The 27965-nt window shown below is 38.5% G+C and overlaps 2 protein-coding genes across 8 annotated transcripts in view; both read left to right on the top strand.

Annotated features, from left to right (window-relative positions):
• Prlr (prolactin receptor) overlaps window positions 1-20925 on the top strand; it is a 175589-nt gene extending 154664 nt beyond the window's left edge. For 4 of the 6 annotated variants that reach the window (XM_028895077.2, XM_028895076.2, XM_037209390.1 and 1 more), the window contains one exon: window positions 103-1101. In XM_028895077.2, coding sequence (XP_028750910.1) covers window positions 103-1101 — 999 coding nt within the window. Of the gene's footprint in view, window positions 1-102; window positions 8617-20006 lie in introns of those variants that run through there. The other 2 variants (XM_028895079.2, XM_037209389.1) reach the window with 2 other exon arrangements.
• Window positions 20926-25542: 4617 nt separating this feature from the next.
• The window catches only part of Agxt2 (alanine--glyoxylate aminotransferase 2), a 41162-nt gene continuing 38739 nt past the window's right edge, over window positions 25543-27965 (top strand). The window contains exon 1 of one of the 2 annotated variants that reach the window (XM_037209388.1): window positions 25543-25783. In XM_037209388.1, the coding sequence (XP_037065283.1) occupies window positions 25699-25783 (85 nt within the window). In that variant the 5' untranslated portion in view covers window positions 25543-25698. The remainder of the gene's footprint in view (window positions 25784-27965) is intronic. The other variant, XM_028895080.2, reaches the window with a different exon arrangement.

The following is a 27965-nucleotide window of genomic DNA, read 5'->3' as shown; positions in this document are numbered from 1 at the left end:
AAGGCCCCTTTGCTCTTCTCAGACACCCCACTCAGCTGTGATGCCAAGAGTGGCACGTGCTGGAGCTAACAGCCATCTCTCCTTGTGTCTGTGTTTCAATAGAAGGGCAAGTCTGAAGAACTCCTGAGTGCCTTAGGATGCCAAGACTTCCCCCCCACTTCTGACTCTGAGGACTTGCTGGTGGAGTTTTTAGAAGTGAATGACAGTGAGGACGTGCAGCTAATGCCATCCCATTCCAAAGAGTACCCAGGTCAAGGTGTGAAACCCACACACCTAGATCCTGACAATGACTCGGGCCATGGAAGCTATGACAGCCATTCTCTTTTGTCTGAAAAGTATGAGGAGCCCCAGGCCTACCCCCCTGCTTTCCACATTCCTGAGATCATTGAGAAGCCAGAGAATCATGAAGCAAATGCTCCTCCCACCCAGGACCCCCAAAGCAGCGTCCCCTATTTTCATGCAGAGGTGTCCAAATCTTCAACATGGCCTTTACTGCCTGGCCAACACATGACCAGATCTCCTTATCACAGCATTGTGGATGTGTGCAAGCTAGCTGGAGGTCCTGTAGATACACTTGCCTCTTTCCTAGACAAAGCAGGAAAAAATCTTCTAAAATTTTCTAAAACCCTCAAGACTGGAGAGGAAAAAGAGGTGGCTGAGCAAGAGGAGATGAAAAGCTTCCATTCTGAGACTAAACAGAACACATCATGGCCCCTGCTCCAGGAGAAAGCTCCCATTGTCTATGCTAAACCCCCAGATTATGTGGAGATTCACAAAGTCAACAAAGATGGAGTACTATCCTTGTTCCCCAAACAGAAAGAAAACAACCAGGCGGAGAAGCCCGGGGTTCCTGAAGCCAGTAAGGAGTATGCCAAGGTGTCTGGGGTTGTGGATGACAACCTCTTGGTGTTAGTGCCAGATTCACGAGCTCAGAACACAGTTTTGTTTGGGGAACCAGCCAAGAAGGCTCTACCATCACTTGAACAGAATCAACCTGAGAAAGATCTGGCCAGCTTTGCTGCAACCTCAAGCAACTGCAGACTCCAACTGGGCAGGCTGGATTATCTGGATCCTACATGCTTCATGCACTCCTTTCACTGATAGCTAGACTTATGGAACGATCGGCTAAAATGTGATTTTCTTTCTTCAGGTAACACTACAGAGTCATGGAATAATATGGTCTGCTAGCGAATGTTACAGGATGTGGGTAAAATAACACTACTTCACTCCTTTTCATGTCGTGTTCAGCACTTGCCTCTTTTCAACAGCTGATGTCCAGAACAAATCGATCTTGTTTCCTGTGATTTGTAGACTTTCTCTTTGCTATTACTCTCTATATATGTGTGTATATATGCATATATATATATACATATATATATATATTATATGTGTTCAATGAAATAAAAGCACATTGCTTACCATTCTTGAGGGATGGTGCCAGCAGGTATAGCCACTGCAATAGATTTGGCATGTGATAGAAGATATGAAACACTCAAAAGGACTTAGCAGAAGAAGATGACAGATATGCTGAAAATGCCATGAAAACTGCTTTTAAAACTGATTGCTAAGCCTTTACACTCCTCTTTCATTCTATTAGGATGGTCCAAGCATAGCACTTTTTTGAAGGAATACATTCCGGGACACCAGCCAAATTGTTTACAACAGTCCCTATACCTTACTGATCCTTTGCCTGTATGCAAATGAAATCATGCCCCAATTTTTTCTTAAAGTAGTTTGAGTATGTTAAGCATGGGTTATTCTGCCTAAGCTTTATTTCTTTCTAAGGCCCCTAGAGTGTATAGTTTGGCAGGATAAATTTTTCTTACAAAATAAGATCAATGAATTCCACGTGGTGAACCATTTTCAAATGTGTTCCTTGCTTCATTTCAGCAAGACAGATGATTTGTTATAGACCCTAGTATTTTCTTATTGGGAAAAAAAATTCCCAAAGACTAATTTTAATCTAAACGGTAATCATTGCAGGATGCTAATAGAAGTGTTGCCTTACTGTATATACAATTCTGATTTAATACAAACCCGTAAGTTTAGCACTGTATTTTTGAAGACTATTTTTCTATTGCTTAGGTAAAGTAAAGACTATTTTCTAACTTCCCAGTACTGCTGTTTACGTCTTCAAATGGGGACAGTAATTTCTGCTGCAAGGTTATAATGAGTATTCAAAGTACATAGTATATGTAGTATATATGTGCATATATAGTATATGCAGAACCTGTAAGAGTGAAGTGCCAGGCCAACCCATTGCCCACTGAGGAATGTGAAGCAGACGAAAAATTCAATTAAGTAGAATAGAGTATAGTCTATCTGATTATTTTTTCTTCCAGATACTTTAAATATCTGGAATATAGCCAGCCATCATTGACTTAAGGTTTTAGGACTCTCTAGACCTAAAATATTTCTCCCATGAACTTAGGGCTCTGCTCACCTATGGGTGTATCTTATGAACCATCATGAAAGTGGAGAGTAGTGACTGCTAGCAGAGTTTCCAAAACAGAAAATTGGCTTTGTGTTATTTAATTTTTTTCTGAGCAATCCCGAACACAAAAGAATTTTAAGCAAAACTAAAAGTCAGTGTCTCTTTGGAATAAATGTATTTGCAAACTCTTGGCAGAAGCTGTGCTCACATCAAGAATATCCAGATAAAAGTTCTAGGAAAGCAAGCAACTGTCCAGTGATGAGAACAGCTTCAAAGATAAGGGGATGGGAGAATCTGTAAGACAGCTTCAAGGGTAGGCTTCCTGAGGAGGCTCAAAGCCTTGTGTCCCCATATTAATAGGAGTATCCATGACTCATGTTCTGCACTCTGCTTCCCTCTGCTCTTCATATCACCTATAGGCAAATCAGTTGTCTGTCCATTCATTAACTGGATATAGAGACTCTGAACTCACCTCTTGTGAGTTAAATATGTCACCCAACAAGCACATGTTGGTAGATGCTGGATTCAGAGATTCCTTGAAGACCAAAAGTAGACATAGAGCCAACATTTTCAGAACTGCAAGTGCAAACACCTGAAGCATATTTCCCAGTACATAAACATCTTGTGAACAACAGAAGCATTTGGGAAAGTTGTCCAGGATCATTCAATGCCCTGGATCCTCCATACTAAATGCCTGAGGACCAACTGCATTGCATCACATGGGTGCTACTTGGAAATTCTGTTTGCAGCATCTCAAGCCTCATCGAAGACATACAGAATTGGAGTCCGCATTTTACTAAATGCCCAGATAACTCACATGTACACTCAAGCTGGAGAAGCATTGTTTTCTATGACCATTTCCACAAAAGGTTATTTTTTCCCTCTCTTGGAAAGTATGGAGCAAGTCTATTAAACTTGAAATAAGCAACACTGTATGTAAAGAAAAAGCAAAAACAAAACTATTAGTGATTTAAGATTCACATAATGATGAAGTTTATATGAAGTCACATGAGAGAATGACATGCAAAATACACACATCTTCCAAGAGAGCCAATGAATCTCGTTTACCTTGAAAACTACTGACAAAATAAATATCAAAGCCAGTGTAAACTAAACCTTTCCCACATATTCTATTCTTCTCCAGGAGATAAATATATGCATTTATTTACAAATCATGACCACTATAGAATTGATAGTACATATAGTACTCATAGTTTGAAACTTAAAAATCTGCATCTGATATATAGTTTCACAGATGTGAAAAATATGGCTGTCTAAAGGCAAGGTACATCCCACAAAAATCAGTTAACATTCATGAAATTAAAAAATAAAATAAAATAAAATCCATAGTTCAATTTGTTTATTAGAATTCTTATGGTCAAATATTTTCTGTTGAAAGACAGCTGTTTGAGTGAAAGAATGAATATTAGGAGTCAAGATATCTGGGTTCTAGTCCTGCTTTGCCTTGGAAAGGCCAATTACCTACTTTGGATTTCAGTTTTCTCTGACTATGTTGGATGGATAATCTGAAAGCCCTATTGAAATTTGGTATCCTTGATTCTATGACTCACTGAGTAACTTGAACCAATTCCTGACATCTTAAGTTGCCAAACAGTTGTAGAAATGCAGAGTCACCTTCACCAATGTACTCATCTCTACTTCACTTCTTAAAGGCTCAACATACCATTAGTCTGCACATATGAAGACAAACAGGATGTTGAGACTTTAATTCAGACTCTAAGATCATGGGCAAATATGTGTGCAGAGATAGGACGTACAGCTAAGAAAGACACAGGAAATGAGACACTGGTCTTTAGAAAAACTTTCTTTGATGCATCAAGCCATGCTTATTCCTGTGTGGAGCCAACAGCCTCAAGTCTCTCTTCTTATATTTGGTTGTTGACTGTTTTCCTATCATCATAGTTCACGAATAACCATTGCATATGTAAATTAAAGAACCTTTTGCTCTGAATCACAAAAATGTATACTTTGTAAGCAACTAAGAATTCAGGTTCTGAAGTACATGGAAACTGAATATATCTGGTGGATGGATGAAACTTTAGGGCACAAATGGCAAAGCATTCTCTGATAGGTTTAACAGATGCATAGAAGAAACTTTAATATGAGCACAACTTACCATCAGCTCTGTCACTGACTTTTAATAGATGATACATTCTCCTAAGTGCCTGAGACCAATTCTGGTAATTAGTTATAGGCTAATGATTCACTGTAAACTAGTTTGGTGAGAAGCAGCCAAGCTTCTGTTGCATGTGTAAAATCAAAGCTGGGAGGAGACTCTTTACTTGGCATAATCTGAGAGAACTGGTGAATCTTCAGTTAATGAACAAGCAAAGGACCTGAGCTCCAGGGTAAAGATTGTCCAAACAGAAACCTAGCTCCTTTTCTTTTTAATTTTTTTTTTATTCAGCTTCCTTCTGCTGTCCATAATTTGAAGAAGAAAAAAAAAAAAAAAAAAAAAAAGCTCGGCTTGCCGTTAGGAACTTCAGTCTAGTATAGACAAGAAAGAAACAGATGTATACATTTAACAAAGTGCCTTTCCTTACTTTTAAAAAAAAAGGGTTCAGTTTGGAAGAAAAGTGCATTGATTGGAAAGTAAATTTTACCTTAAATGGAATTCTTTTTAAAAAATGGAGATATGAACAAAAAAGAAGCCCGAAAGGGGATGACAAAATGAACTAAAGACTAACCAGCAAAATATGCAGAGATTTTTGTGTATAGTTTAATTGAATCCTCACAGAACTGAAATGAATAGCATCAATTTCTTTGCCTGAGTCTGAGTGTGACTGGAGATAAACCCGCCAGCCCATGACTCAAGACTTTCCATTCTGAAACAAAATGCTGATGCATTCTTGAGTGACATTGAATTGTATGCCAGGCCCTGAAGAGGACAATATGTACACTTTGAAGGTCTGCGCACAGATGAAAAAGTAGTAATGACCTTGAATTCTATCCCCCTGCCCCCACTCCCGACTTGCTATGGATGACAACCTCATGTATACTTCATTGAACAAGATTTCTTTTCTGACTCTTTGGCTCAAGCACAATATTGATGCTCCTAGGAGAGTCACTGAGCCCTCCATGTCCAGTTCTAGATCACATCACTGTTACTAAATAGGCTGTATGATCCTGGTCATCTCTTTTAATTCAGGCCATGGGTTTCCTCTCTTTAAATAAGTAGATTTGTGCCCTCAAAAAATGTTTCTAAGACTTCTTATAGGTCTGTCTTTGAATTAATTCTCATGAGTTAAATAAAATCTAAGACTGCAGGTGAAAAGCCCAGACTCCACTGCTGACATGCCATTGACCTAGGCAGTAAATGTCTGAGACTGTGTATACTTAACAGAAAACTGAGATCCACTTTTCCAAGTTAGGTAGACCAGAACCCTTGTGTCTCTGCTTCCTTCCAGTTCTGTATACTGAGAGCTTTTTCAGCCCCTCTTCCCAGGACCTGTTGTTCTCCCTAAAGATTAATTATGTGGAGTAGTAAACTTGAGTTCTACAGGAACAAAATTACCTACAAACAATGATTTTGGCTCTGTATAAGATGGACCAATTTGTTGAATCTCCTCACAGACACAAACCCAAATTGAGGTCATAAGTAAGACTCCATTTAGATATGTACTTGCTTAAAGATTCAAGCTGGTAACTCATTATCTAACAAATCTAAGCTATCTTGATCAATAGTTATTGACCGTCTTAAGGAGAAACTTTAAAATATTGACTATTTGCTTCAGAGTTTATGATCTAATGAGAAAATCTACTTATAATCTTCTTATAATTACAATCCTTTCCTATGGTTAATGGTCATGTCATCCATGAATCACATGGGAATCTTCTCCTCAGTCTTTTATTTTCCTAAAAGGTAACTTTGGGTTTGAGCTCTGCATGGTATCAGTTTCCAATGGTGGGAAAGGGTAGAAAATGAGATGTTCCAAAGTATGAGATGTATCAGAACCCCATAAAATGGAGAGTATTCATTAAATCAAGTCTAACTGAAAATGGTAAATCTACATGCAGTTATGAGTTAATTGCTAAGAAGCATATGTAACTCATGAGCTAACAGCTGTTCTGTTCAAACCAATTCCATTCATTTCAAATTAGAAAGCCTTGAGACACTCAGAGCAGAAGACATCCATCTGTATGGTCTAGTCAATGAGTAAAGGGGCTCACAGATCATTTTGGTATATTCATTAATATTTACCTACTTGCCATTTAAACAGAGAAGAAAAAAATTCTAAAAGCCTTTGTGAGTGAAGCAGTACTATCAAACACAAACTTTAAAAGTTATGGTCAAATTATGACCCCTGGAAACCTTCAAAATACAGGCTTAGTTTGTCTGTACACATTTTGAAAATTGGGGAGACAGTCTTTTTACCACATTATCTAAAATGGAAAAAAAAACTATATGGGAAAAATACTTCTGAAAATAGTTCCTGAGAAAAATATTTTGAATTTTTAAAACTACCTCCCTTCCACATCCTAATGACCTTCCTTCAAAGCTGCTTATAGTTAGAAATGAAAAATACCACATTTATGTTTGGACTGGTGTTGATGGAATATTTGATATATTTCTCATGTGACACTCCTAACTCTAAAGTATCTGTTATTTTACTCTATATTGCTTTTTGTGGTTCAAAACTGGTATATGCCATATTGAACTATATAATCCTCATGTTGTAAATTTATCATGTAATACAAATGAAAATCATTATTTAATGACTTATGATCTAATCATATCTAATTTCAATATAGTTATGTCTATGTCTGTAAAGCAAAATTAAAAATATGTAATCATATATGTAATCATGTATTTCTGTTGAAACTGTGAATGTACTGATTTTTTCCTTAATCTTTGTCTACAAGATATTGTATGTCATTGTATAGCTGACCTGGGGTTTTAATGTATGTAAAGTACAATCCACCAATTATTGAAATGTCAACCCTTTGGCTTTGCTTCATGTGATCGCTGAATGTTCTTCGCACCTTGAGACTTGCTTCTATGCTCTATCATTAATTAATTGTAAACAATGTAAGAGTCTCTTGTATAAACCAAAGCAATGCAGCCCATTGAGTGATCATGTCCTGTGTAAAGCCATATTGAAGCAAAGACTCCGCTATAGCATAAGGCTCCCTATTTCCAAAGCTGCCACTACCTCTCTCCTGCTCTTTCCCTATAAAATGCCAAGCAAAATTCAACCTTTAAGTGGGAAATTAGAAGTGATTGCTAATGTTGTCATTTTTAACCTGATAACAAACCTTCTAACTCACTACTTTGCAGATGCTAGGTTTTATAGATAACCATTTCTACATTTTGATATTTTGTAGACATTGGCTGATGAGTAAAGTGCAGAAAGACTATACTGTAAGTCATCAGGTTTTTTTTAAAAAAAAATCATAGATTTCAGGTATTTTCCCCATCAGTGAGTCACCTCAAGGTGGTTGGCTAAAGCCATTAGAACTTAAGTTATTATATTTGAAATACCCAACTCAGTGCCTGGCTCATACGATTATTTCCTTTGCCTCCCCTAGTTCTCCTTGTTTGTTGTTGTTGTTGTTTGAAATGCAAATGAACAGAATTACATGGATGTAGATAAAGTGATTTTCTTGAAGAATTTTTGCTGCTAGAAGATCTGTAATCATGAATTTATAATTTAATTTCCCCAAACTCCCAAAAAATAAATACCCTCTTGATTTGATTTTAGCCATCAAATATATTATGGCGTGGGAAGAGTCAGCCATTTATCAGAAATAATCTTGTTTTGATCTTAGAGACTCATTTCTATGTATCCCTATTGTGATGTCTACTTTTTTTTCTTTTAGTATTAAAGGATTATACAATGCTAAGTTCATATGATTTGTCCTCTTACATTTTTCACTCTGTGAATCTTGGGTTATTGCACATTAAGCTTCCTGATTTTCACGGACTGATCCATTTGTCTCCATCCACTTTGTAGGGAGAACGTGGACAGTTAAATCTTGTCAATAATATGAAAATCATGCCAATTTCTCACATCACTTTTACTGCATGCCGAAAATAATGCTTGCCAAACAGAATCTTAGAGATCCCAGAATAATATGGTCATTATATTTCTATTTGTGTCATTATTGAAAATACCCAGCCCAGTGCCTGGCTCAATAAATATTTGTTTCCCTTGCTTGTCCTTCTGCTATTTTTTTAATTTGGAAAAATTGGGGGTGGGGGAGAATGAGCAGAATATCATGCATATGGCTAAAGCAATTTTGTTGAAGACTTTTAAACCACTTAATGATCTATAATCAAGAAATTGTTCATAAAATTGAACAAAACAGATTTTCCCTTGCATGTTTACCCATCCCAATAACAAGGCAAAAATCCCTCTCCTTGGTCTCCTGTGTGTCATTTGAGAAGCTGATAGAAATAAAGTAAGATAAAGTTGGGTTTATGGGGATCAAATCAGGGGAACTCATTTAAATGTTGTAAAATAAAGGAAAGACCAGCCCATCAAAGGTATATGGAATCCCTATGAACAGTGTGATTCATCACTAACTATTATTAACATTTTCTTCTGACAAATCCATTTGACTGAGCATGAATGGATAATCTTTACCATTCAAGAAATTCTGATCTAGAATCATCCCACTGCTCGTGCTATGTTACAGAATTGTGCAAGGTGTGCTTAGGATGGTTTAAGACCTCTTTTCTGCCCCTGTTAATCCTCTAGTACTCTGCCTTATTAGAGAATGGACATTCTCTTTCTCCTGGTGACTATCAGTCTCTAAAGCTTGGTTTTGGGCAAAGCAGTACTGACTTGTCTCTGTTTCTATTGGAACCATCTGCCTTTCATTCTAAGGCTCGTGTGTATTCTTAATTTTGCAACCTTTAGAGTGTCTGTCACCAAAAATAAGTACCATACAATAAATGGTGACCTGAGGATATAAACTAGGTAACATGTTTTCTGAATGTATTGTGTGTGCTTTTCTGAGAGAAATCAGGAACTCACATTGCCACAACTTGCTAGAATCAGGTCTAAAATCTCAACCCATTTAGTCTTCTTCCAACTATGTAGTCTAAATCCTCATCCTGCTATTTAGAGGCTGGAAGATGTAACTTACATGTTGGTGTGTAGGAGACAGGAAATAAGGTCATTAAACAACCCTCCCCCCCATGACATTACAGAATACAGGAAGAAAATCTCCTACTGGATTTGATAGCCCCTCTCAAATGTGTGGGAGAAATTCAACCAATTTCTGCTATTGTGAAATTCAGAATTCTTAACATCTAAAATTTTGATTCTTTTATGGTAAACTCCTCCCACACCATGCTATACAAATCCAGCCATCCCTGGAAACATTAAACATTCTTCTTTCTTTATGACCAGGTAGATTCATACTAAAGTGTATTCTTTACAACCTGACTTAAAGCTCATATCGTTTTATGAGTTTTATAAAATATCTTTAAGTATAGAAGATAACCCAAACACCAGTTGGATGTTGGTTCTTGAACAGGGGTGGAAGAAAAAAATGGGAATTTTTAAAATGTGTTTAGAAAAGGTTGCAAATGCCACCAGGGCATATTTAGAGTAGTGTTTGCTTCTTATAAAACTTAGGAGGTCATCTTAAGTGATATGTCTAGTAGTTTTATTTTACATGAGCAATACTGGTAGTATTGCTGAATTGAATAAATTCATGGTACATTTTTCAGTCCTTTTTCAGAGTCAATGTTTTTGCAATGGTAACAGTGTTTAATTTAAATTCATCTTAATAAGTTGTTTCTTGGTATATACTTATACCACATATTATATGAAAAATGGAACTTGAAGTAACTCTTTCTTTAACAATCTTTATTAGAACTTTTTTTTTTTAATTTGACTTGGTTTGATTTGGTTTTGGTTTGCTTTGGTTTGAAGAAAGAGGAAAATGGTATTCTGTAGCCTCTCTGGAACAAAAATATTGAGGCACATGAAAAAATCTTTTATCGTAGTTCACTCATCTACAGCATGTTTTTCCAAAGAAAAAAATTTGTTCTCAGCTTTCAACACCTTCTCTTATTTTCCTTCTAATTCTAAATCAAATCTGTGTCATGCTTCCCAATAGGCTGAGTTCTGTTTCCTTCTGCTGCCCTCGTGTTCCTTGTCTTTTCTCATTTGCCAAATTCAAGTTTTGAAAACGCAAACATGACTGGAAGCTCCCAGAAGTTCCTTGGATCTTCTCCTGACAACCACCAAGAACAATCATTAGGAGAATTTCCAAATCTGAGATGCAATCAGATTGTGAAACTACAAAGTCTTAGTGACAGGATTGACATTTTCTCGTGTTAACTTCTTCCAACCTAGAATTATCGTACCTCTTCACTTAAATTTTCAGTTATGATTTGATTGTATTTTATTGAATAAAGTACTTCATAAGTGCCTAGAAATTACATAGAAAAAAAAAACAAACACCTATTTATGAACATCAAATTTCCTCAGTATCAACATTTCCCCTTACATGTTTCATATTTTTTTAACCAATGAAACATCATAGATGCTATCATACATATTATTCAAAACTAAATTCTTTATCCAAAGTCTTGCAGTTGTTATATATACTTCTTTTCTTTTAACAAACTAAATTTGCCTCATATCCACATTTCAGCAAGTGATGTGTGCAATCATTCAAATTTTATGGATTTTTATATTTATAAGGTTCATCTCCTTGCCACTTAAAATAGAATTTTCTGAGGTGGCTATAAGCATATATCACTATGTACTTTGATTTTTTTGTTTATCATTGAGATTTTTAAGGTGTAAGTAGCTTCCACCTACTGGTTCTATCTGCTGGATGCAACTGTAAAGGGTGTGAAGTGTTTCTCCATGATATAAATATTGGGGGAGTGATATAAAAAGCATGCCTTTTGCATTCCCTAGATACTGACAAACTCCTCACTCCAAGGCAGTTGCACCAATATACCTGTCCCATCCATGTAGGAGCCTCCATTCCAGTCCATTTTTATAATCACCTAGTATTGCTGTAGAATATAGTTTAAGATGTGTTACAACTGTTTATGCTGTGGAATATTTGTTTAATGATGCAAAGATGTGTTTCATTCTTCTATGTTGTACTTGTTTAACTCTAAAGCTGTGTTACTTTGCCCACCTAAAATATCTGATTGGTCTAATACAGAGCTGAATGATCAATAACTAGACAGGAGAGAAATAGGCGAGGCTGCCAGGCAGAGAGAATAAATAGGAGAAATCTAGGCTAGAGAGAAGAGCAGGAAGTGAGAAAAGGAGGAGAGGAGGATGCCAGGGGGCAGCCACTCAGACACACAGCCAACCACAGAGTAAAAAGGAAAGAAAAATATATAGAATAAAGAAAGGTAGAAAGCCCAGAGGCAAAATGTAGTTAAAGAAAAATGGTATAATTTAAGTTAGAAAAGCTAAGCTGGCTAGAAACAATCCAAGATAGTACTGGGCATTATAAGTAAGGATAAGTCTCTCTGTGTTTATTTGGGAGCTGGGTGGTGGGCCCCCAAAGAGTAAAAAAAAAAAAAAAAAACAACTACATAGTATTGTCATATATATTTTCTTTTTTGGCAAATTGATAAGTACAAAATGAAATATTGTTATTACTTTAATGTTCTTTTCTCCGGTAAATCCATCTTATATCTGAACAACTCATTCGTTATCTGCTTATTTTATATATTTCTTTTGCCATATCTTGCACTTAATACATCTTGTGCTTCTGTCTACTACCCTGGTACTCTAATATTATCCCTATGTCTCATACAAAAATCTGACTGTCCAGCAAATCAATTCCTACATCAATATACCCCTTCCACAAAACATTCTGTTCATTCAGTTTATTCATCATCTAAATTTTGAGATGATCCTATCATATCTCCTAAACTCTTGTCCTGGGAAGTAGACAGTTATGTATTAAAGTTGCATATTAGTTTCAAGAGAAGTTGCAAGTTTAAACATCATTCCTTGCTTGTGAGGATGACCCATTGCTTTGCCTTCAGCAAAGATTTATATTATTCTTCATAGCATTTGTGCTTGTTCTATGACACTCATTTCTATGCAGCTGGTATGTTTTGTTGCTATTGCCTTTTCAAAAACAAAAAAAATGCACTCTCTTTTTCATATTTATCTTGTATGTTGCAACTTAAGTGAATTCTATTGGTTCTTAGATTTTTGCAGATTTTCTATTTTTTAAATTATATCCTCAGAAAATAACTTCAGTTCTTTCCGATACTTACACTCCTCATTTCTCTTTCACAATCTATTACTTGGCATAGAGTTTCCAATTTGTGGTAAATGTAAGCAGATGGAGAAGGCCTTCTTCATGCCTCCTGACTTTCAAAAAGCGTGTGACTAAACGTTTGCCCTTAGGTGTACTACACCATGTAGCATTTATATATACCCTTAGTTATGCTAAAAAAAAAATCCCTTTATGTCCCTCCTTTGGTAATTAGTATGAGCATGTGACTTTTCTCCATTAGTTAATGAATAAATTATTATAGTAAAATTGTTTGGAGAAACATCTTTGGGCTAATTTGCCATTGAATTGTTAAGAAAACATCACTTTTCATGGTTTTTATCAATTTCATTAGTTCTAATTTGCTTTTAAACATTAAGGCTTTTACACTGAGACTCATCATTTTGCTGCTTCAGACAGAATTTTCTGAAGTAATCAAAGATAAGTTAAAATCATGGTTTAAAAGTTTCTTCTTGTTGTACTTCTATTACTTTTACTTTACATAGCTGTAAGCTATATTATTAGGTGTATATTGGCTTAAATTTTCAACCCTTCTAGTACAGTGGTTCTCAACCTTCCTAATGCTGCAACCCTTTAATACAGTTCCTCCTGTTGTGGTGACCCCCCACCATAAAATCATTTCATTGCTACTTAATAACTATAATTTTGTAACTGTTATGAATTGTAATGTAAATATCTGAAATGCAGTCTATCTGCTATCTGACCACGTGGGGGTCGTGACCCATGGGTTGAGAACTGCTGTTCTGGTAAGTTTAGCCCTTTCGATGTTAATTTTTATCTCTTTGATCTCCAGTGATTCCTTTATCATGACATCTATTTTTTTTTCTGACACTCATGTTCTTATTCTCTTTTGGGTAGTGAAGCTCTTGCCATCACTTTAAATTGTTCTGTCACCTTATTTCAGGTGTGTCTTCTGAAATGTGCAGCTACCATTTACCATTCCCAGTGGAGATTCTTGGGTGGTGTGTGTGTGTGTGTGTGTGTGTGTGTGTGTGTGTGTGTGTGTGTGTGTTTGCCTTTTATAAGATCAGTTTTCTTTTCTTCATTTAAAGCACTTTTTCCTTTGTTTTTTGCATCTGAATTATATGAATCAGTCTAATTCTGTAATAATCATTAAAGGAACAGGTATTAATTGAAGGTCCTTGACAGAGGGCTCACTATATATGACGCCTCCAAGCTTAAAGACAGTTCCACACACACACACAGGAACAACAGGAATGAGTGGGTAAATTCTTAGAAACCTCATTCTGCTGTGATTGAAAGGTATAATTTGCCTTGATTGGGAAGTTCAAAAGAAAGAGCAACTCGAAAACTAATCCTGCTAAGAGAAGGGTCGATTCTACAAAAAGTTCCTACCATGCAGTTTACCAAAAAAGAAATAAGATGTCCTTGTAAATGCAAACCTTCTTCAGGAGGATTGTCCATCATTCACTCTGCCACATCCATTAATGAGTAACACTTTAACAAGGAGTGTGTGGTTTCTCTCCCATAGGAATCTAGACGGGAAAGCAGAAGTGGGGAGGAAGAGAGGATGCAAACGAACAAACATGAGCAAAGTACAGTGATATATATGTCAGAATGAAGCCTATCATTCTTTGTAACAACTAAAAATAATGATGAGAAGGAATTTCTTGAATGAGCATTGTGTGTCAGACACTATGCTAGCACGGCTAAGCAATATGGGTGCACTCTGCGGGCTCTTGGCTATTGGGGTTCAGTAGACAAACCAAGGCAATCTATGTCCCAGGTCTCTGCAGAACGTGGCCTTTTAAGAAGGAGTGAGTCCAGTCATTCTGCTAGGACATGCCTGAATGTGTCTGTACTTGGTGCCACTTTTCAAGAGCATCAGTATTGCGTGAACCTGGTTCTGAACCACACCTCCACTTAGGTGCTGTTCCTTGTGCTTTCTATGTGTGGTCTAGCCATCCCGTACACACCATTCTTCACAGTCCATTAATCCTGAAATGGAACACCTGCAACATGAAGTTTTATATGACTTTTACCCCACCAAAAACTTTCCCAAAAAGCATTCTCCTTCTGTTCCACAGGCCCTGAGAGCTGGAGATGTAGAGGATAGCTTTGGGAATGTTGGCATTTACCCTTCACAACTGTTACTGGACCTTGATCTGATATTGGCAAAAGGCCTTGGAGGCAAAGGCAAAGTTCATTTGCACTCAGAACTTAACTAATCATTAAGTGGTAAACCTGATTGCCATCTCCCCTTATACCGATGAAGTCTGCCAGCTTTCATGTTCAAGGAGAAATTCTCATATTTCCCAATCTGCTAAAATACACTCTTCATTTGGGGGAATTCATTATCTTGGAAATAGCTTCAGGTGGAGGTGAAACTCAGATCTTCTATCTCCCCCCCCCCCACACACACACACACCCCGTTTACTAGCTGTCTTGACAGAGAAGTTTCTGATTCTGGTGTATAATTAGGAAGAGTATGCCTCATCTGCCCAAAAAGGAGTGAAAAGAGAGCAATTAAAAATGGTCTCTCCTAAATTTCTTGTAACTCAGAGGCAACATCTATTGAACTGGTATCCTGGAAGGAACCTTGGGCAAGATTTGGATGGATATTCCAAAGAACTCTTAGGGTGAAGGAGAAGTTTTTCTAGATGGAATCTCTCTCCTCACCCTCCCAGTTTTCAGACTCAGTTGGATATTAACTTTACAGAAGTCAAATGAAAAACATCTTGAAAAAAATGGCTTTATGAAACATTAGTTAAACTATAAATCGATGCTCTCTTATTGGTATATGCTTAAGATGTACCTATGTGTTAAACTGGGAACCTTCTTCAAAGAATTTGTTCAAAGGGGGGAAAATTAAGTACACACAATTCTGTGCACAAAAAAATGGTGAAGAAGGAGATATTAAACAAGCTGTGTCTTGTAGTCAAGCTCGGGAGCTGTCGCTCTTATCCCTGCAGGAAGAAGCTGAACAGACTGAAATTAATTCTCTTCCTTGAATCTGGTAGAGAAGTAAAGTTGCAAAGTGAATTGTCATTCTGAAACTTAGAGACAGGTGAATCCTAACAGGTGCAAACGAGCTCTTACCTGGAGCTGACACCACTGGTTCTATAACTATCAGGAACATTTAAATAGTGATGTTGGCAAACTAGTAGAACTTAGGTATTCACTAACATGAAAAGAGAAAGCCTCTGGCAGCCATCACTAGGATGATTCCTCAACCTTTATTTGTTTTGTTTATAAGAACATGCCGAGATTTAGATCACCTTATTCCTGTGGCTGTTAAAAAAAAAAAAAAAAAAAAAAAAAAAAAAAAAAAAAAAAAAAAAAGGCAGAAATACACTTAGCACCTTCCTTCCGTTTACCAGGAATCTGTTCCTCAGGGAGAATGACTTTGCCAAAGCCCTATATGGGGAAGGATACTCTCTAGCACCCCATACTTTTCTGTCACAATTAGGGATAAAATAACAACAACAAAAAAAAAAACAGTAACAAAAAAAGAGCTTCAAAAACTAGGCTGAATCTGGCAAAGGAACAGGCAGCGGTGCTTTGCCTGTATTGCTTTGTTTTCGTTTCTTAAGTTACTCTGTCAGAGAAGGAACTGTGAAGTCCCACTCCAGAGCCATGCACGCACGGAAGACTGAAGTCTACTCTTAGGATTCTAGGACAGCAATGTGCATCTATAGCTCTACAGTTAAATGAGCTGCCAGACTGTAGGGATGGCTCAACGGGGGCACTTGCCACCAAGCCTGACGGCCTGAGTTTGATCCCCTGAAAGGAAGAGATCTGACTCCTGAAAGTTGTCCTCTGGTCTCCACATGAAGAATATGCATATATGCATATGACCACATACACACACACACACACATACACACACACACACACACACACACACAAAATAGATAACAAATGATAATAAAAAATACCTACTACCCCTAATTCTAGTTTAAAAAAAAAAAAAAGATTCTGAGGGTAAGTCAATGACATCAGGGAATACAAAGGAAAATATATTGTCCATCAGGGGAAGCTGGGGAAAAAGGATCCTGAATTTAAGGTCACCTTCAAAGACAAATCAAATCAAAGCATACCTAAGAAATATTATTGTCCAGTTCTTACACTATGGAAAACATTAAATAGAGCCCACATCTAACTAGGCTAACATGAAATCTCATACTAAAAGTCTCTTTACCTCAGATCTTACCATAAATCATCTTATTCTACATCGCACAGCATGTTTCATTTTAAAAAAAAAATCACAAAAGATGCTAAAGTGTTAAGATGAAAAGTAATATCTGAGGAGACAAAGCAAACATAAGAACCAGAATAATTATTATCATTATCAGACAATTTTCAATAATGACGCCTAATATGTTAAAGACTCTAATAAAGAAAAGATACATATAATGTTATAAGAGTACTGTAATGAGAGAAAGAAACTCTAAAAGAGTATGAAAGAAGTGCTAAAAGTCAAAAATACCATGATAGAAATGAGCAGTGCCTTTAACAGTCTCTGGAAGACGGCATTCAACTGAGGAAGGAATTAGTGCACGCAAGCACATAGAAATTCCCCAAACTAAAATGCAAGTAGAAAAAAAGAGGGGAAGAACATAAAATCTTCAAAGAACCATGCAACTATTTTAAAAGGTGTAACACACTGTGATTAAAATATCAGTAGGTGCGGACGGAACAGAGAAGAGTATCTGAAATAATGGAGGCTGCCATGGTCTGAGTTGTCTTATCTCCCTTGAAATTTGTATATTGAAATCTTCATTCCCTAAGTGATAGTCTGTGGATGACTGGCGAGGTGATTACATTATGAGAATGGCGTTCTCCTGAGATTAGTGCCTTTAGGGGAGACATCCTAAGGAGCCTGTTTGCTCTGCTTCTGTGTAAGGATACATGAAAACAACCACATGAGGACCGTGACCTTAATGTGTACAAAAGCCTGACGACACCATCTCTTGGACTCCATAGTCTCCAGAACAGTGAGAAATATATTTCTGTTCCATAAATTACTTAGTCTCTTTCACCTCAGCCTACATGGGCTAAGGCAGTGCAAAGAACTTTCCAGAATCAAATAAAACACATAATGGAATATTATTAAAGAGTCTGAAAAAAAGGCTCAGATCTTCCTTTTGTGTGAAAAAACTGTGTTGTGGGTAGTTTACGAAATTGCACGAGTGTGAACACAAATATGTAATCCTGTGTTTAAGAAAATTCTCTCTATGCCCTAAAATACCTGTTTTGGATAAATTTCTGTAGGATGCAGAAAAAGAATCTTTGGGTGTCATATTCTCTAGCTAGCTGTTAATTCTACATGATCTACAATTTCATTTACTCTGATGTTTCTCTATTCATTTTTTTTCCTCTGGATGACAGATCTGCTGATGAGAATAAGGTGTTAAGTCACGCAATTACTAATGTGTCAACTATGCTTATTTTAAATTGTCTGATAGTACTTTTATAAACTAATAGCACTGTTTCATAAAACTAGGTGTGCTGAATATTGGTGTGTACATGTTTATAATCATTATATACCCTTGATAGATTTGTTCCATTATCCACGTAAATTATGTGACCTTCCTTATCACTTCTCACTAATACTATTTTAAAGTCTATATTGTTAGATATAAGTGAGTATAGATTCTCCTGCTTTCTTTTGGATTCTATTGACTGGGATATCTTTTCTATATTTTTACTTTTAGGCTGTATTTTCTTGACCAATTAGGTACACATCTAAAAAGCAACAATCAAGTCATTTTGTTGGTTGTGTTTGGGGGTAGGTCTTAGATACACTAATCTGAGTCTTTTTGTTTGTTCATTTGTTGTTGTTGTTGTTTTGTTTTGTTTTTTCAAGACAGGTTTTCTCTGTGTAGCTTTGGCACCTTTCCCAAAGGTCACTCTGTAGCCCAGGATGGCCTTGAGCTCACAAAGCTCTGCCTGCCCCTGCCTCCCACGTGCTAGGATTAAAGGCGTGCGCCACCACTGCCCAGCTTAGTCTGGTCTTTTATTGGATATTTGATAGCATTAACACCAGAGTTATAACTGGAAGATATGTACTAATACTTTCCATTTGCTGATTTTTTTTGTGTGATATTTGACTCTTTCCTATCTTGCTTGGCTTATCTACTCTTCTAATGAGATTCTGTCTTTCCCATATTCTCATGGTTGTAAAAGACATTGAGAAGCACAAGTAATATGGGCAGGAAAGGGAGAAGAGCCATGTTGTATTATTGTTAAAACACTCAACACACAGGAAGAGGAAAGACTATGGAAAGCTTCGAGAAAGCACCCTGTTACATATAAATCCATGTGTCTAAGGTTCTTGTATCCTCTTGTATCTAGATGTGCAGCTTTTTTCCAAGATTTGGGGAACTCTTTTCTATTATTTTACTTAAAATGTTTTCTGTTTTTTTAGTTTGTACCTACTCTCCTCTTCTCCTTCTTCTCTTTCTCTTAATTTGGCCTTTTAATGGTGGCTCAGAAGTCTTGCAGTATCTGTTTTTACTTTCTTAATTTTCTTTATTATCATCTGAATATTTGTATTTGTCTGTCTTCAAGCTCTGACATTCTACCTTCCCGTTGATCCACTTCACCTTCCACTGGTGAAGATTCAACTGAGGTTTTTTTGGGTTTTTTTTCACTTTTGAAATGTACATTTGTCTGTTTTTACTTTCTAGCTCTTCACTGAATTATTTCATGTGCATGATTGTCCTCCTTATTTTACTCAGCAGTTTACTCATATTCTCTTAATTCATTTGGGGGTTAATTTGTATCTTCTTTGGATTTGTTGATGGTTCTTATCATCATTCTTTTCCATTTGGGCTCAAATTTTGCCCACTTTGCTATCATTAAAATTAGTTATTGTGGAATGAATTTTTCACTCTTTCAAGGAGTCATATTGCCTTGTTTTTCATATTTCTTGTATTTCTGCATTGAAATTTGTATATCTAGATGTGGTTTGTGGAGGCAGAAGCAGCTACAGTTACTCTGATATTCAGTTTCACAGAACAAGATGGGGTGAACTACAAGCTTCCAGCCAATTATTCCTAGTTTCCATCACATCTATCTGCTCTTGGGGCAGGGAAGCCATAGTACAGATACAGTAACCAATGCCAACAGAACGTGACCATATTCCATCTTTGGGTCTCTGACTTTTGGTTAACTCAGCTCCCATAGATAATCATTTACTGTCATTCATTCCCCTTTGTGGAGCTATGGTAGTTAACATCACCAATTGATGGCACCCAATGAAAAACAGTCTGCCCTGTGACTCCTACTGACTTCCCACTGAAAGGAGCCCCCTATGGTTCTGACTTGGTCTCTCTCCTATAATTAGACTGGCTCTCCAAGCAAACACAAGGTGGATCAGCGCCTGGCCCTTCCTGGACGATTCCATAAACTGGACAATGCAGGGACACTTGACTCCTGAAGCTGCAGACTCAAGTGGGAGCCTCTCAAAATGGGTTCTACCACCATCGGACTAAATGCTGAGAACAAGACAGAATTTTCCCAGTGCCGATAATCTATCTGTACGGTCTCCAGGACCCCTGCCTGGCTAGACTACAAATTTGTTCAGTGACGAGATCAGTGTTAATTGTGTTTTCTGAGCAGCTCGTTTGCTTTCTTTTAGCTCAGTCTCTGCCTTCTACATCCTGCTTCTCCCAGTTTTGCATGGTGATATCTCTGCCCCTCCGTGTCTCTCTCTCTCTCTCTCTCTCTCTCTCTCTCTCTCTCTCTCTCTCTCTCTCTCTCTCTCTCTCTCTCACACACACACACACACACACACACACACACACACACACCTGGGTTATTTTCCTCTTATAGGGCTCTGCCTGCTCACAACTGTAACTATACTTTATGTTTTCCAAAGCTTCGGCTGTCTCTGTCCTCAGCCTCTGCTCTCTGGAGCATCTCTGCAGCGGCTCAAGTGTCCCACCCACGGAGGCTGTCTTTCTCCCTATCTTTTCTGCCTAGAAATTTTCTCTTTTAACCTTCTCTTTGGTCGCTACTGAAACACCACTGCTTTCCTGCTGTCAGTCATCTCAAAGAGTACCTGGTAAATGCTGTCAGCCATCCTGCTCTATGCCCCAGAGATGCAAGCAATCACTGGGGGTTACTAGTGGGAGATTATCTCCCTCCCACTCCCTTCATGATTTTCTGGGCTTGAGTGTATCTTTGAGTCTCTGTCTGCTTAAGAAAACACATTTTATGATTATCAGAATAATCATTCCTTTAAATAAAAAAAAAGTCAATCACTCACTTCTCCAAGAGTTATTCAAAATGTATTATTTTGCTTCCCACTCTGAAAGCTCCTCATCTTAGGTACCTCACCAAAACTTCAAATCATATAACACCTCCCCCACAAAAAAAAATAAAATTCCAGTCATGAAAACCGTAGCTTATAGTGTTCCCAAAGGTAAAACCGACAGTGCAGAAGAACTGAAGAGCATAAGGCAGACTTTGGGGAAATCAACACCTAATACCCACAGTCCAACAGTGCGACAGAGTCTGAGCCCAAGGAAAAGGCTGTGTGTCCACTGCCCTCACTGATGTATCATCCTGCCACACTCCATCAGCCACACCACACAGCTGCTCCCTACAGCCCTCAGAACACATGGGCTGGAGGATGGGATCCCAGCAAGAGATCACAATTTATATTGAACTCATAGCAATTCTGTCCTTACCTTGTACCATTGCTTCCAGCAGGCATTTGGGGTAAAAGGTCATTTCTTGGGTGTTATTGAAAGGTATGTCTAAATCAATTGCCTTTTTTGTTGGGAGCAAGTTAGACAAAAGAAATAGAGCTGAGGGGAAGGTGTGGAAGCTGAGGGAAGAGGTCAAGGAGAGATATACAAGACAGTTCTCACAGATGGCAGTTGGCCTGCCTCTGCATCTTGATAAGAGACTCTGGCACAATCTCCCATGATAAGATACCCTCAGGGATTAAAAATGTTTCCTGTTCTTCCAGAAGACCAGAGTTCAGTTCTCAGCACCCACATAAGACAACTTACAATTGCCCATAATTCCAGCTTCAAGGGATCCAGCACCCTCTTCTGACCTCCACAGGAACTTTCACATGCTTGGCACTCTCTCAAACATGTATTTTATCAAAAATAAAGATAACCAACATTTTCAAAAGAAAAATGAACATACCCTCCAAAATAGTAGGATGTCTTTACCTTGGGCTTGTAGGGTGATATAACAGACAAGAACTTGAAGAAAACTCAAGGTGGAATCAATAATGTCTAGTTCAAACCAATTCTGAGAAAACATTTGGAGAATAGAAACCATTCTAAACCTGCCAATTAGAGGAGAGGTGACATGAAGTAGAAAGGTTAAGGCAGATAAAGCACTTGGCTAGTCCCTTCTCTCTTCCAGGCTGGTCCTCTCATGCTTTGGTGAGGACACCTTCTCTTTTAATAAAGATGTGCTTGCTGACCACAGTGTGCTTTCTCTGTGTACGTATTTCTCCCTGAATGCTCACCAAGAGTACACTAACAGAGGAAACTTGCCACAGCACTTTCTGCAACACCAATTCCATCCACCTACCTCTTTGCCCTCTCTAATTTAATTTAATTGTCACCCTCTCTCTCTCCTGTAGGTACTGCTATAAAAACCTCATTGATACACACTTTTAAATGGCATAAACCTGGAAGAGATAGTCTCATAACCAGCTGGTTGCATCATAAAAATATAGTTCTGCATGGGAATAAAATAAAGACAAATATTGCAATTTCATACATGTACATAAATCAAAAATGCATTTGGGCTGAACTGCCATAGCTCAGTGGTAGGGCTTTTGTATAGCCTGCTCCAAGGCCCTGAGTTTGACCCTCCGTTCAACAAATAGCAACAATAATGTTATTACTATTAAAAATATATATCACATGAAAATGCATTCATCTCAAATAGTGTACATGCCCACAAAAAAAATCTATAAATATATTAAATAGTTGTCTGTGGGGATTAGAGTTAGAGGTAGTAGAACTGATGAATAAGAATTGAAGAAATTAAAAATATTAATTTTAATAATTAATTTATTTAATAAAATAAATCACACTAACTCCACAACTGTCAACTCTTTGCTCCATTTAAGCAACTGAAAGGATCTAAGCATACCCACAGCTTTATGTAGCTATTCAATACCCACTTCTTCACAATGAATGTCTCTCTCCCTACTGTTCATATCTTTTCTCTACCACTCCATTTTTTTTGTAATGTTGGGATTGATCCAGGTCCATGAATATGCCAGACAAGCACTCTACCATCTAGCTACATCCCCACCCTCTTTTATTATTTTTTTAATGAAACAAGACCTCACCAAGTTGCCAAACTAGCCCTGAACTCACTATACAGCCAATTTAACCTCCCAGGCTGGTAGGATTACAGGTATGAACATTACACCCAGCTAAAACAATTTCTCCACTTCTTTATGCTGATCCTCCTCCTTTCTTTCTTATGGACACCCCTAGTTTCTCAACCCTTGGCCGCTTCCTGGTTCTTCCTCCATACTTTGTTACTTTCTCAACATTATGATAGAATACCTGACAGAAAGTCACTTAACATGGAAAGGATTTGTTTAGACTCGTGGTCTAAGAGAGTACAGTCCATTGTGGTGGGGAAAGCATGCATGGAGGTTGGACCAGCTTTGTCTGTACCAGAGTATGGGATGATGACTGGTTATTAAGTGCCACAAACCAGGGAACAAGAGAGTTTGGGTGGGAAGCAGAATGAACCTTCACCATCTTGGTCGTAAGTCTACAATATAGGCTCCACCAATAAAAGTTCTACAATCTCCCAAAACAGTGCCACCAGCTAGGGACCAAGCATTCAAAGTCCTGAGCCTGTTAGGGAGGTGTTTCACATTGAAATCATAACCTGCCACCTTTGGTCCCTTTTTGCCATAGCTGTTTCATAGTGCAAAATCAATCTAGTCAAACTTCAAAAGTCCCCACTTCTAACACTATTCAAAAGCCACCAATTTCTTCTGTGGGGCAATCTCTTAACAATACACACTTTTGATGCAAAAGAAAAAAAGTTAGACTTCTAATATGCAGTGGCATATAGTAACCCATTCCTGTTCCAAAGGGGAAATATTGAGACATAGCAAGAAAAGACTAGACCAAAGCAACCCAGAAATCCAGCAAGGAAAACACCAAATCCTAAAGTTCCATGTCTAGCATCTGGATTACAATTGACTTGGCTAGACCCATGCCACCTGGGGCAAATGTGAGCTCTCTCTGTGCTAGCTTCACTAGAGTGCCTGCATGTTTCCTTGGTGTCCATGTGTTCCTGATACCTTGAACATCCTGGCATCTCCACAGCATCTTGTGTTTCACCTTCACAACTTCATGCAATGGCCTAACATGGCCTCCTTCCTGGCAGGGAAGATGAGAGGCCGCACATTTCCACACCTCATTAGCGTTTCCTCTGGAACTGTCTCACGAGCTTCCATGACCCTGTCACTCATTTTACATGCACACCACATAAACGGCAGTACACTCTGCAGCCAGATTTATATGCAGTCTATTCGCCCCTGGAGCTTGACTGCTGTGGTCTCAGGGTGCTTGCTTCCCTATATCAGTAAGAACATTTACCTACCCAGTCATGTTAGAGCAGGATGCCCTAGAGTGAGGTCTTAACTTACAGCTACCACTTCTGCTACCTCAGGCAGATTCTCTTTCATTGCACTAAGCTCTTTAACATCACTCTGTCCACAGCCATTTTTTCTACAACTATAGAGTTATAGTTATATTTCTTTCATCTCCAACCTGCACATCTTCCACATCTTTCTGTTCCCACTTTCTTCTCAAATTCATCACTGCAAATCTGGCTAAAATAGTCAGCAATAACTGTACCACAGCCTGAGTACTATGCTCTCCCACAATTTTTGTCTCTCCCAAAAAATCATTCCAGTAACTTTTAATTCAGCATCGTTCAGATCTCCAGACATGAGTAGAACAAAGCCAGATTATTTGCGAAAGCATAGCATAAACAAACTCTGTCCCAATTTCCAATTTCATCCTTGTTTTCCTCCAAAATTTCATGAGTAGTCTTTACTGCCCACATTCCTATTCCCATTCTGAACTCCTGCCATAACGGCCCATTCTCAGGCTGCTCCAGTTCACAACTCCAAACTCTTCCACATTCCTCCCACAATGCAACTCTAAAGGCCTACAGACCACATGGTCAAGCTGATTACAGCAGTGACCATCCTCCCCCACTTCTCTACGAGTCGCTTCTCTTGTCACTCTGACTGAAAACATGACAAAAGCAAGTTAAGGCAGGAAGGACTTCCTTGGACTCATGGTGTGAGAGAGGACAGTCCATCGTGATGGGGATATGGATGGCATGGAGGCTGGACCAGCTTGGTCCGTGGCAGTGGTAACAAGGGGCATAGGTGTTTCTTACATGTCACTGACCAGGAAGGATAGTCTGCCAAATACTCACAAGCTCTGCTCCAGTGGTCCAATGTCTGCTAACTACCTTGCATGTCCCAGAGGTCCCATAACTTCCCATAGCAGTGCCACCAGGGACTGGGGTCAAGTGTTCAGACGCATGGACACGTGAGGATCATTTTCTATTCAATCCAATTTTGGATATAAACACTCTATATCCAGACTAACTCTGTGAGTGCCCTTCTACAGAGCAGTTCACTCTGGTGAACCTGGGGTGGAATACAGGCTTACAAAATGAGCCCAGGAGAACTTAGTTTGTCTTCTTTTTCAATCGCCCTCTCTCCTTTATCCTCCTTCCCCGTCCCTTCACTCCCAATTTCCTTTGCCACCCTTCCTTTCTCTGCCTCTCCCCTTCATTTTTCTCACGATTTAAGGCACCGCTCCTAACAGTGTCAGGCTCTGGGCGTTTGCCTAAGTGCACTTGGAGTCGGCAGTCTGCAGCTCCCTTTCTAAAGCCTCCTCCCTCTTCTAACATCAAAGTCCAGCCGGTCAGTGAGCGTTTGCAGCCCTTCCTCCCGCTGACCCGCTGCTTCCACAGGATTGTGGAGTTTGCTTCCTTTCTGGAAAGAGATGGCGCTAGCCTGGAGAAATCTGCAGAAAGCTTTCTCCCTGGAGACCTCTCTCAGAATCCCCCAGATGTGTCCATCCTCAAGCCGTGAGTGGAAACCAGGGGACATGGGCGAGCAGAAGGTCCACAGAGGGGAGGAAGCCTGAACTCTGGAGCCTGTTGCCTAGGATTGAGATTATTAGAGCTGGGTGAGGACTCGGGATTTTAGAGATAAACTTGCAACAGCCAATAGTTCTGAGCCTTTCTGGTGCAGTGTTTCCATTTAAGTCAATATTTTATAATGACCCCCATTTGCCCTGAAACGAATGAATAACAAAATCTGGTAATACACAAACTAGATTTTAAAACTGGCTATCTCCACTTTGATATCTCCCCAGCCTGATCCAAGCCTAATGCTTCAAACAGTATTTTCTTTCATCTTCAGTTCAACCTGCAACTGAGTCCTATTATATTGTCCCACACATGAGAAGACAAATGACAAAAAAAAAAAAAATAATAATTAAGAAATGTAGTCAGGGGTGGAAGAGATTGCTCAGTAGATAGGAGCACTTGATCTTTTTTTTTTTTTTTGTAAAAGACCAGGGTTCAGTTCCCAGCATCCACATGGCTGCTCACAACCATCTGTAACTCAGGTTCCAAAAGATTCAATCATTTCTGGTGATCTCTGTACCAGGCATGCACACGGGGCACATGCATACGTGTAGAAAAAAATACACATAAAATTAGCAATCCTAAATATTATAATAAAATGAAAAAGAAATATGATCAAAGGCACAAACATATCAAAGCCAACTTCATTTAAAGATGTGTCCAACTCCAAACTCAGAAGATACACCATACTCTGTCGCCCTTTCCAATCTGTTAACTCCATTTCTCAGACAGAGATAAATTGTACATGAAGTAAGTATGGGGCAAACTACACTGGAATTACTAGCTACAGACAAAGTGAGAGAAAATGCCTTCAAGTTCCCTTTTCTGCAACTGAAACTCTAGGATGGTGGAGCTGGCTTAATGGTGGTAGCAGATGAGGCATGGTGCCTACAAAGCTTTTGCTCTATTGGTTCCCTTTTTTAACTTTTGTTTTGTTTTGTTTTTTTGTTTTTTCGAGACAGGGTTTCTCTGTGTAGCTTTGCGCCTTTCCTGGAGCTCACTTGGTAGCCCAGGCTGGCCTCGAACTCACAGAGATCCCCCTGGCTCTGCCTCCCGAGTGCTGGGATTAAAGGCGTGCGCCACCACCGCCCGGCTTCCCTTTTTTAACTTCTAATCTTTCTGTTTTTATTTGACACAGTAATTGTGCATGCTTATTGAGTATATTGTGGTAATGTGATACATGTAACTAATGTGTCATGATCAAGTCAGGATGATTAGCATTCCCATCTCCTGACGAGTTTTTGTGTTTGGAGCTTCTGGCCTCCTGTGGTGGTTTGAATGAGGATGGCCCCCATTGGCTCATATATTTGAATACTTAGTCACCAGGGAGTGGAATTGTTTAGGAAGGACTAGGAGGTGTGACCTTATTGGAGAAGTTGCATCACTGGGAGTGGGCTTTGAAAGGTTTTAAAAGCACATGCTAGGCCCAGTGTCATTCTCTCTGCCTGCTCCTGTGGATCAGAATATAAAGCTCTCAGCTATTACCCCAGCACCATGCCTGTCTGCTTCCTGCCATGATTGATCATGGGCTAACCCTCTGAAACTGAAAGCAAGCCCCCAATTAAATGCTTTTTTTAAAGGATTATCTTGGTCATGGTGTTTCTTTGTAGCAATAGAATAGTAGCTAAGACACCTCCTCTCTTCTAGTTTTTTGTAACACATACAACATGTTACTGTAACCCAAAAATCTACTGTGCCACAGAACACTAGAATCAGTCCTAGGATGTTATGTGACTCAAACACTAGAATGTTACATGACTCATTTAGTTATTGCTCCTTATATCCTTCCAGACTCTAGTAATCACTCTTCTACACTCTTCTTCTTTGACATAAACTATTTTAGCTTTCATATATAAAGAACATGAAGTCCTTCTTTTTGCTTTGATTAACATGTTTTGCTTAACATAATGTCCCCCAGGTCCAATCATTTTTCTGCAAATGACAGGACTTGATTCTTTTCATGGCTGAATAATATGTTATTATGCATATTCACCACATTATCTTTGCTCAATCTTTCTATTTCTTCATCCAGATAGGCACTTCTTTGATTCCATATCTTATCTATAGTGAATAGTGCCACAATAAACATAAGCATGGAATATATTGGTTTCTTTTCCTT

Source organism: Peromyscus leucopus, chromosome 11 (assembly GCF_004664715.2).
Source record: "Peromyscus leucopus breed LL Stock chromosome 11, UCI_PerLeu_2.1, whole genome shotgun sequence".
NCBI lineage: Eukaryota > Metazoa > Chordata > Mammalia > Rodentia > Cricetidae > Peromyscus > Peromyscus leucopus.
The sequence above is the reverse complement of the archived record's forward strand: the minus strand, read 5'-3'. Positions and strand labels throughout refer to the sequence as shown.